The sequence below is a fragment of the Mirounga leonina genome, unplaced genomic scaffold (genome assembly GCF_011800145.1).
Source record: "Mirounga leonina isolate KUSES-001 unplaced genomic scaffold, KU_Mleo_1.0 Mir_91, whole genome shotgun sequence".
Lineage (NCBI taxonomy): Eukaryota > Metazoa > Chordata > Mammalia > Carnivora > Phocidae > Mirounga > Mirounga leonina.
Window position 1 is genome coordinate 19,647,147 of NW_023270839.1, and position 12,044 is coordinate 19,659,190.

The window sequence follows — 12,044 nt, forward strand, 5'->3', positions numbered from 1 at the left end:
CAGCGGGAAGCCTGCTTCTCCCTCTCCCACTCCCCCTGCTTGTGTTCCCTCTCTATGTCTCTGTCAAATAAATAAAATCTTAAAAAAAAAAAAAAAAAAGCTTACCATTTTACATGGGTAGGGTTCATGGCACCCCAAGACAATTATAATAGTAAACATCAAAGATCACTGATTATAGATCACTATACAAATATAACAATAAGAAAAAAGTTTGAAATATTTCAAAAATTATCAAAATGTAACACAGAGACACAGAGACAGGGAAAATGGTGCTGATGGACTCGCTCAATGCAGGATTGCCACAAACCTTTAATTTGTAAAAAAATGCAGTATCTGCAAAGTGCAATAAAGCAATGTGCAATGAAATGACGTATGCCTGTTTTAATATATGTGTGGCTTCATTTATGTCTTCAGAGGTAGTGATTATTTTGCATTAAGCTCTAACTTCTCCCTGAGAGCAATAGAATCTTCTGATATATAGTTGGTTGGGGTTAAGGGTGCAATCTGTGGTAAACCTAGTCATTCCTTCTAAGGCCTTATGAATGGATACCCTAAGGAAATCATTCACTGACCACAGATAGAATGGAGCCAATAATCTTCAGTGATTTTGTTCCATAGCATATTAACATATTATATTACAGCCCTTAAGCCCTTGACAGATACATTACCTAGCTGGACAGTTCCTTCTTGTCAACAAATTAGCTATAGGATTTACATAATTTGAACCATAAGCAGTTCTATACACCAATGAATCACAGCAGGAACAGTAAAATCTGTTCAATAATAAACAAACCTAAAACTCTAATGAAGTACGTCCATCCAGAAGGGAGGAAACACACACACACACTGTCCTCATCCGTCAATTTCACTGCATTTCTCAGGATGTACTGAAATAATATTCTAGGGACCACCCATACTCATTTATAATACCCTCAAAGCTATAATAAGTGAAGATAAAGACTAAATGAGAGAAGAATTAACCCACAGAACTCAGAAAGATGATTACCTGGTAGTCTGGTTTTGTAAAATAATCCAAAGAGGAGATGTGATCCAAAAAGATGCTGAATTCTGGAGGGAGATGTTTCAACATAAGCCTGTGGTCATACCTCTCCTTAATAGAGCCTACTTGCTCCTGGGAAGTAAAGAGAACAGGAACCAAAGTCAATTTCTCTTGGCAGCTACACATTAACAGCCTCTCAGTAACAGTCTCAAGGGTATGTACTAAGGAATGAGATAGTGAGTAATTAAGTATAAAGCAAGAACTGAGCTCTTACTAATAGCTTAATGCACACTGCTTTATGGAGGGAGGGAAGATTATAATGAATAACAAAAATGCTAACAAAGAGTTCTGCATCAGTGAACTGACAGTCTGCCAAAATAAAGAGTTGATCTTAAATCTAGCCTACTTTTCTTTGTCAACACATGTTTACAGTTTTCAAAGTAAACAATATAATGTAACAATTAAAATTTAAAAGCTTACGTGACTTAGAAAAAGGGAGAACTCAGGAAAAGAAAAGCTCTGAGGGAAAGCTAAAAATCAAATTAGAAGTGATGATTTAATAGATACTTAAATGAGTATTCTCCATGTACATAGAAAAAAAAATCATAACATTAATTAGATCTTTAATATCACCCTAATTTTAGTTCTTATATATAAGTATATTCTCATCTATTATGTCTACCCAGGAGAAAATTTTATTCCTTCCCTTACCAAAACTGATTATTTCCATTTCCATTTCCAAAATTACCTTGTCCTTTATTTTTCTCCAAGGCAGCTGACCAACCACAAACTCCACCAACATGTAGAATAAGGACCAAAGGTCATCATGTCTTCCCATTTCCTTCATAAGCCAAACAGAATTCAATCACATTACATTACTACTCCTTTTGAGTATATTACATTGTCTAAGGCCTAACCATTGTGTTTCACCTTATTAGGCTTAAAAAGTTTAATGTATTTCCCATAAAATCTGGTAAATATATCTACCTAGCTATATAACAATCTACATAACAGAATGGATATAATGAAGTACTTTTTGCTACAAAGAAACCCCAAAACCCAGAAATGCTGGAAATGTAATTAACAGCCTGTTAATTAAGAAATGAGTTCATTAAGAAGGGAAAGTGGTTGCCAAGGGCTGGGGGAATGGGGAAGCATTTAGCAGGTATGGAGTTTCAGTGTTGCAAAATGAAAAAAGTCCTAGAACTTTGTTGCACCCTAATGTGAATATACTTAACACTGCTGAACTGTGAGCTTAAAAATGGTTAATGTGGATGGTAGCTACATTGGTGAGCACAGCATAACATACATAGTTGTTGCATCACTGTGTTGTACACCTGAAACTAATGTAACACTGTGTGTCAACTATACTCAAAAAAAAAAAAAAAGAAAGAAAGAAAAAGAAAATGGTTAACACGGTAAATTTAATGTGATACTTTTTTTTACCACAATTAAAAAAAAAAAGAAAGCAAATTCTAGGAGCCAAAATTAAAAGAAAGCTGGAAACAAGAGAAGCAAGCTGATGCTGAAGCTTTGGTTTTAGGGGCACCTGTTACAGGTTTTGTCAACCAGGGTTTTAACAATCAGGAAGGGGACAGGTGTAAAAGTACTGAGCCTACACAAGACAGGAGTTGTAAATGAGACACTTCCCCTTAGGCCCTCACCAAATAGCTAGGACCCTCAAAGGGCTATCTTTAGTGCAATATTTGATATGTACATTATATTGCAATAATTGTTTTTTTCTGTAAAATTTAACCACTATCAAAGGGATAAAGTAAGTGGTTAAAAAATTTGCCCTGAAAATTTGTTACTATAGGCCTGCCCCTCACTCAGATTTGGGGTTTAAATTTATACCACTCGTGTGGTCTGGGAAACCAAATCCAGAAATTGTTTTCTGGGTGATTGTGTCCCGTAGTAATGACAGATGCAAATGAAAATCCTCTAAAGATAAAAGCACCTTTAAATTCAGGCCTCATGGAAGTCCTACAGATAAAGGCCCAGAAAATATAGGCTCATTATTCAAAAGTATAAAATACATTAGGAAGCAGGCTATCATAAGCTAATGACAACAGAAATTATACAGCAGAATTAGATATCCAAGAATTCCAGATATGGAATTATAGGATAAAGAATACAAAATTAAAATGTTTAAAATGCTTAAGCAAAAAATGGAACCATATCCTATCTAAAAAAATAAAAAGACCAGTTTGATTTCAAAAAGGACCAAAAAGAATATCTAGAAATTAAAAATTCAATATCTATGTGGATAGGTTAGAAAGCTGATCAAAACAGCAGAAAAAAAATTAATGAACTGGAAGACAGATCTGAAGAAATTATCTAGAACACAACACAGAGACAGAAAAAGAAAATCTGAGTGTGAACTTCCAGCATGGAAGACAGAACAAGAAGATCTAACGTATCAATTTGAGATATGAAAAAAGAGGTATAGAAAGAAAGGGAAAAAGGCAATATTTAAAGAAGAAATGTCTGAGAATCTTCCAAAATCTATGAAAGACATGAATGTTCAGATTTAGGAAGCACAACAAATCCCAAACTGAATAATTATAAAGAAATCCACATCTAGGCACATTAAAACTTATCTGTAGAACAGCAAAGACAAAGAGCAGATATCTAAAACAGTCAAAGAAAAAGGACAAATTAAATACAAAATCACAACAATTAAATGGACAAAGATCTTCTCAATAGCAACCACAGAACCAGAAGACAAAATTTCTTCAAATTATTGAGATAAAACAAATATTAATAAAGGACTGAAATGTAGGACAACAATGTAGTGAACAGAGTTCAAGTATTTTGAAAAGTCCTATACTGTATGGGAATTACTCATGTTAAAAGTTTAAGATTAAGGTACCCAAAAAACTGAAATGGAGTGTATTTTTATTTTTTTTAATTTGTGGAGATCTCTTCTAAAAGTAAAAATATATAATCTTTCTACTAGATATTTTGGAAATGCCTTTACAGCTATTATGATCTCTGGAAATGTTTATGCTTATCTCAGAAAGAGTGTCCTATCTCAAAGATTCCAATGTTGACCAAAATTTTAAATAGAATTAGAAAGCTTAGTAATTTTAAAGGTTTTTAAGAATGTATCTGGAAAATAAGAGTACTTTCTTTTCAAGACAGGATAATTGACTAGATGCCATAAATTTTTTTAAGTTTATTTAATTTTTAGTGATCTCTACACCCAATGTGGGGCACAAACTCACAAACCCGAGATCAAGTCACATACTCTTCTGACTAAGCCAGCCAGGCAGGCACCCTAACTGGATGCCATAATTTAATATTACACTGAATCAAACCAAATGAGCTGAAATCCTTGGCAGAGTGCTACATTATACATTGATAAAAATACTTTTCCTATTTTCAATTTATAATCATATTATTAGAAACCAAATTAACTGGAGCATAACATATTAAGACCACTGCATTCTCTTCCTACTATAGTTAGCATTAGTCAAATTTTCATTAAGGCAATTTTGGCTTCACAGAACAAGAATAAGGTAAGATCAAGAAAAGATTTCTCTTTATTTTATCAAGGAATCACACGTTAAATTTCTCACCTCCAACCAGCCAAGTTCAAGGATTGAGAATCCATAAAATACCCACCTTTCCTACTCATAATTAAGGTTCAGAATGAGAAAAAAAAAAAAAAAATCAGAGAAGCACAAAAGGAGCAAAGTAAAAAAAAAAAAAGAGAGAGACTTTAAAATTTAACCCAAAAGGTATAATTTACAAAGATGAAAATTTAAAAGTAGTTTGTACTTGAGATCTTCATGAAAAGAAAAGGTTTAATGCAGAAGAGATATCACAGATTAGATGCATACTACAGATAAAATGATGACCCCTGTATTTCATTAGGTATTGAAAGTATGATATTCCCAAAAGAACTTCTTACGACTAGAACACAGATGTTTTATTTCTTCAAAATTCAATATTAAATTTGTTACTACTTATACCTAATTAAGGACACAAGGTTCCCTACACACACACACACACAGCTATTATCTTTTCTCGCAAATAAAACTTTTTTTATGCAGCTGTATACATCTATTATCTACTATACATACTATGGTTCATTAGTATTACTAAGACCCTACCATCTGCTCCCAAGCACCTTCCATACTTGTGTACTCTAATGTAAAAAAGTTACTCTGATTCAAGTAATCAGCATGCTTATGTAGATATGACTCTAGTTCAGATACCTACCCTGTTTCGATGAGCATTGATTGATGCGTAACGAACTGTCCCTCGAAAGCCTGCCACAGCTCGAGGCTACAACAAAACCAAGCAAAGAGTAATAAAATAAGCTTCAAATAGCAAAAGACTCAGCACACTTGAGCCCATGAAGTAGATGGGAGAAACATGCATTACCATCACAATAAAATACTACTTAAATTTCTAATTTTTTATTGTGAAATTACAGAAAATTAGAGAATATCTCTAAATCATGTTAAAAAAACTAACATTTTAATTATCAGTGAGTCCCATTTTTTGTACCTACATTTTAAAATAAAGTGGCATTTATGACAAATAAATCCTGTACATTAGAAAACACTAAATGCTTTCATATATCTAGAATCATGCCAAGCATTGTAGTACATACACTAATATTCAGGCTCTGGTTACATTTAATTACAGTAAGACCATAAGGAGTCTCTAAGTAAAGATGCCAACCTCTTCATGTCTTGGCTATTTCATTCAAACTCAATTCGACGATGGTGGCAACTTATATCCCTCCCTATGCATGCAATTCATATATTCATAAATCAAGTTATTGGGTAACTATTACATGCTAGGTACTGAAATAAATCCAAACATGAATAATACATGATCCCAGTTCTTAGAGAGCTCAACTTAGAATAAAGTCCAAACTCTTCATACTTGGCCTATAAGATTTCCATGATTTGGCATTGGCCTCATTCCAAAATGGATTTACTTATGGTTTCTCCTACAACCAACTGTGTTTCTAGCTTATTCTGCTATTCTCCCCAGTGAAAAGCCATCTCTTCACATACCTCCAATGGCTAGCTCTTCTACCCCACACTAACCCCTCTGCTCAAATGTCACCTCCTCAGAGAAGTACTCCTTAATCATCCTAATCTAAAATACTACCCACCCCCTCAATGCCACTCCATTCTTTTTTACTCTGCTTTATTTTTTTCTCATAAAATTATTTTATTTGAACTTTTACTTATTTGTTCACTGCCTATTTTCTTCCACTGAAATATAAACTCTGTGATGGCAAGGTCCTGGTTTGCTCATTTCACAGACACAGAAACAGGCTCTGAGAGGTAACTAAATTTATCTGAACACACAGAATTAGTATGTGATAAAACCAAGCATCAACCAAGGTCTTTTGACTTAAAATCATACACTGTTTCCACTCTACTGCTTCACAAGGATCAATTCAGTACCCTAAAGACTCATGGATGGCACCACAGCTCAATATGAAAACTTAACAAACCTGAAAATGATCACAGCCAGTAATTTTCATTAGATTTTTCCCCCAGTAACTTCTAATTATCTTCAATTAAGATGTATTACTTTTATAGTCAGAAAAAGACTATAACAAATGTTATTTTAAAAATTTTTAGTTACCAGAATCATTCTGGTCATATGCTGTAAGATAAACATTCTATGTGTTCTTCCTTCGTTTGATCATTTTTGTAATTTATGTGTTATTTGCTCAAATTAGTTTTCTATTTATTTCTTCTTTCATGAAATTCTGTCTTCCCTTTCTAAAAATTTTCATTTCATTTTTTTTTAAAGATTTTATTTATTTATTTGACAGAGAGAGAGATAGCGAGAGCAGGAATACAAGCAGGGGGAATGGGAGAGGGAGAAGCAGGCTTCTTGCGGAGCAGGAAGCCCGATGTGGGACTCAATCCCAGAACCCTGGGATCATGACCTGAGCCGAAGGCAGACACTTAACAACTGAGTCACCCAGGTGCCCTTTTCATTTCATTTTTAAGTAAGCTCCGTGCCCAGCATGGTGCTTGAACTCACAACCCCAAGATCAAGAGTCACATACTCTACTGAGCCAACCAGGCGCCCTTCTATTCCCTTTTTAATGCCTCCTTTTTGTTTTTGTCTTAAGATTTAACTATTTAAAAAATACTCTTTGTATTTAATGACAACTCTCGATAATCAAAAGTTCCTGTGATATATTTAAATCCCTTTTCTTAGGGGCCATTCATTGACAATCATAGTCAGTAGATCTCAATATTTTCCTAAGATATCACAACTAACAGGAATATCTAATATTCTCAATTTGACGGAACTTTGAGATCAGAGATTTCTTGTCTTGACAAAGAATGTACAAGATTATACATGAAAGCCTGCTATCAACCCTTTTCACTAACATTTCACTGGTTGTACTTTTATTCATTACCTGACAAGAGCCTTCACTAACAAAAATGTTTTCATAGCATGTACTTATGCCCAGTTATTTTCATTCCAGTAACTATCAGGATAAAAATCTCCAGAGCTATTACCACACTCTGCAACCCAGTCCACGATTAATCAGATACCTAGATGCTCCCTGACCCCAGATAGATTCTAGCCAAGACAAACCCAGGGGACTTGTTCCAGTTAAGAGTACCCCTGACTTTGCTTCTGCCATGGAAAAGTTGAGCCAGCTGTTTAGAAAGATCTTGATGTGACTCATCAAAGAAATAATGCCAGGTCAAGAAAATTCAGCCACCTTATATAAAGCAGAAAAGACAACTCAACCCAACTGGGGAAAATAGCCATATATACAACTAATTCTAATTTAAAGCAGATTATAATTAATATCATTAGCAAGGTACAATGAGCTATGAAAGCCTAGGAGTGGTAAGCATTAGTTCCCTTTGGTGAGAAGCAAAAAGGAAAAGTCCTGCTGAAGAAGAAAGTCTTAAGAATAAGGCAACATTGGGTGCCTGGGTGGCTCAGTTGGTTAAGCGACTGCCTTCGGCTCAGGTCATGATCCTGGAGTCCCGGGATCGAGTCCTGCATTGGGCTCCCTGCTCAGCAGGGAGTCTGCTTCTCCCTCTGACCCCCCCCCCCATGTTCTATCTCATTCTCTCTCTCAAATAAATAAATAAAAAATCTTAAAAAAAAAAAAAAAAGAATAAGGCAACATTTAATGGGGCCTTAAAATAGGTGATCTCTTGACCGTAGAGGAAAAAAGCTCTCAGTTTTTCCCCACTGAAGATGATATCAGCTGTGGGTCTTTCACACATGGCCTTCATGATGTTGAAGTATGTTCCATCTATACGTACTTTGTTGAGGGTTTTTATCAAGAATGGATGCTGTATATTATCAAATGCTTTTTCTGCATCTATTGAGAGGATCATATGGTTCTTATCCTTTCTGTTATTATTTTTAAAAGATATTTATTTGAGAGAAAGAGAGCATAAGCAGGGGGAGGGGCAGAGGGAGAAGGACAAGCAGAATCCCCACTGAGTGAGGAGCCAATGCGGGGCTCAATCCCAGGACCCTGAGATCATGACGTGAGCTGAAATCAAAAGTCAGATGCTTAACCAACTGAGCCACCACGCACCCCCTTCTTCTTTCTATTATTAATGTGGTGTATCATGGTGATTGATTTGTGGATACTGAACCACCCCTAGAGCCCAAGAATAAATCCCACTTGGAGGTTCTTCAAAAAGTTAAAAAGAGAACTACTCTACGACCCAGTAATTGCCCTACTAGGTATTTACCCAAAGGATACAAAAATACAGGTTCAAAGGGTTACATGCACTCAGATGTTTATAGCAGCATTATCAACAACAGCCAAACTATGAAAGAGCCCAAATGTCCATTGACTGATGAATGGATAAAGATGTGGTATATGTACACAGTGGAATATTACTTAGCCATCAAAAAGAATGAAATCTTGCCGTTTGCAACAACGTGGATGGAGCTAGAGTGTATTATGCTAAGTGAAAATAAGTCGGTCAGAGGAAGACAAATACCATATGATTTCACTCATGTGGAATTTAAGAAACAAAACAGATCAACATATGGGATGGGGGAGAAAGAGAGACAGGGAAACAAACCATAAGAGACTTTTTAAGATTATATTTATTTATTTGAAAGAAACAGAGAGAGCGTGCACAAGTGGGAGGAGGAGAGGGAGAGACAGAGAATCTCAAGCAGACTCCACGCCGAGCATGAAGCCAAGCGCGGAGCTTGATCCCACGACCCCAAGACCATGACCTGAGCCAAAGCCAAGAGTTGGACGCTCAACTGACTGAGCCACCCAGGCACCCCAACCATAAGAAACTCTTAAAGATATAACAAACTGAGGATTGATGGAGGGAGATGGGTGGGGATTGGCTAGATGGGTAATGGGTATTAAGGAGGGCACTTGTTATGATGAGCACTGGGTGTTGTATGTAAGTGATGAACCACTGAATTCTACTCCTGAAACCAATACTGCAGTGTATGTTAACTAACTAGAATTTAAATAAAAATTTGAAAAAGAAAAAAAAATAGGTGATCTCTTGAAACCTCCCTAATTGATGGCAATCTGGCAATATCTATCAAAATTTCAAATGTATATATTCTCTTTGACAAAGCTGTTTCACTTCTGGAAAGTCATCTTACAGATATACTTGCATATGTGCAAAAATAATGGATGTATCACACTTACTCACTACATTAATGTTTGTGATAGCAAAAGACTGAAAGTAACCCATATGTTCACAAATATGTTCATAAGTAGACTGATTAAATAAATTACAGTACATGCTTGTAACGGAATACACTTTGTAGCTGCAAAAAAGAATGAAGAAGCTCTATATCCTGACACGGAAAGATCTCCTAGATACACTGTGGAAAAAAGACAAGTGCAGAATGTACATCATGCTACCTTTTGAATCAAAAAGAGAAAAATGAGAATATACATTTATATGTATTATATATGCAAGAAAAGGCTCTGGAAGAATACATTAAAGAAATAATAATACAGCTACCTAAAGGTTGGAGGAAGGCATAAGAGCAGTATAGAAAATGAGTGGCTTTGGGATAGCAGGGGTGAAATAGAGATTTATTTCACTGCTTATCTGTTAATTTTTTTCAAGTCAGGCTTATTAAGGTATAATTTACACACAGCAAAATGCATACTTTAGGTATACACAGTTCTGTGAGTTTTAACAAAGGGATATAGTTATGTAACTACCACTGCAATCAAGGTATACAGTATTTCTATCGCCCCAAGAGTTCTCGTAAAGCCCCATATAGTCACAATCCCTTCCCCTCCACTCCCAGTCTCTGGCAACCTCTGATTTCTGTCCCTCACAAGCATTCAGAGTTGTGTTTTTAGGCTTATTGCTGTGTAGTGATGTCTCACTGTGGTTTTAATTTGCATTTCTCTGACAACTAAAGACGTTCACCATTTGCTAATGTGCTTGTCATCTGTAGTATCTCTTCTTTGATGAAATGCCTATACAAATCTTTTGCTCATGTTTATTCATTTGTTTTATTATTGAGTTGTGAGAATTGTTTATAGATTCTGGATATAAGTCCTTTGTCAGATGTGTATTTTGAAATATTTTTCTCCCAGTCTGTGATTTGTCTTTTCATTTGCCTAATAGTGTCTTTCAAAGAAGTATTTAACTTTGATGAATTTTTTTTGGAAGATTTTATTTATTTATTTGACAGAGACACAGCAAGAGAGGGAACACAAGCAGGGGGAGTAGGGAGCCTGATGTGGGCGGGGCTTGATCCCAGGACCCTGGGATCATGACCTGAGCTGAAGGCAGATGCCTAACGACTGAGCCACCCAGGTATCCCAACTTTGATGAATTTTTACTTTCTTATTTTCACACTATAGAAATATCTCTTCAAAAATTGTATTTAAAGACATCTTTAAAGAAAAAAAGTAAGAGTGGTTAACAACCTAAGAGCACATTTTACTAAAATAAATACCTAGATATTTAAGTGAAAATGAAAAAGAAAAAAGAAATTGGACCTTGAAAAAGGGGGTGCCTGGGTGGCTCAGTCAGTTGAGTGTCCAACTCTCGATTTCGGCTCAGGTCATGACCGAGTTGTGAAATCAAGCCGAGTCGGGCTCCATGCTCAGCAGGAGTCTGCTTGAGATTCTCTCTCCCACTCCCTCTGCCCCTCCCCCCACTCATGCTCGCTCGCTCTCTTGCTTCTCTCAAATAAATAAATTTTTAAAATGAAAACTGAAAGAATTACAACAGGGAGAAGGAAAAGCACTTTAAGTAAAAAGAACATTGTGTGCAATGCAAAATGGGAGGAAAGTACTGTGTGTGTTAGGGAAAGTGTTTGATATGGCTGGAGCAAATTTGAGAGAAAATAGTGGAAAAGTAGGTTGGAATCAGGTTAAGCAAGGATGGCCCTGAATGTCATATTGAGGTGTTTGGTTTATAACATGCAGGGAAATGGAATTCATCAAAAATTTTTAAGTAGGAAAGTGACATGATTGATAAAGTGCTTGGGATGCTTACTCTTCTGGAGGTAAAAAGAAGAGACTGGAAGGGGATGTAGGGAGACCAAGGAGGAAACTCTTTTAATAATCCAAACGAGAAGCCACAAGACTACTACAAAGACAGAGCAGTGTGAACGTGAAGGAGGAGATGAATGTCAGAGACAAAATGAGCTCCCAGGAGAATAAATCTATCAGGAGAAGGGAAGGACTGTAGGCATGAGCCCAGGCCTATTGCTAATCAAAGGGAGGGGCTCTGGAAAGGGGCAGAAAGCATGAGAACTATGTAATATAGCCCCCAATGGAAATAAGAAAATAGCTGAAGTTGTGGAATGGTAACAGAGAAAAAGACTTAAAAGTTTTGTTAAGTAGGTCACTATAGCCCTAGGCACTGGGAGTTTCAGCTGAATGGTAGGAAGAAGCAGCAGGAGAAAACATGGCATTGCAGGAGCTGAGACACAAAGGGCCAATGTGAAATGCCAGCTGAAGGAGTAAGGAAACTAGGGCATGCTTTAAACCAGGAGGACAAAATAATGAACATAAAGATTCAAATCATTAAGTAAAAAGAAGTTCAACTCTGAAACC

At 36.0% G+C, this 12,044-nt stretch overlaps 1 protein-coding gene across 3 annotated transcripts in view; it reads right to left on the bottom strand.

Moving 5' to 3' along the window:
- TTBK2 (tau tubulin kinase 2) overlaps window positions 1-12,044 on the bottom strand; it is a 150,869-nt gene that overhangs the window by 46,614 nt on the left and 92,211 nt on the right. For all 3 annotated transcript variants that reach the window (XM_034994496.1, XM_034994495.1, XM_034994497.1), the window contains 3 exons: window positions 5,228-5,293; window positions 1,749-1,841; window positions 1,007-1,132 (listed from right to left, as the gene is read on the bottom strand). In XM_034994496.1, the coding sequence (XP_034850387.1) occupies window positions 1,007-1,132; window positions 1,749-1,841; window positions 5,228-5,293 (285 nt within the window). The remainder of the gene's footprint in view (window positions 1-1,006; window positions 1,133-1,748; window positions 1,842-5,227; window positions 5,294-12,044) is intronic.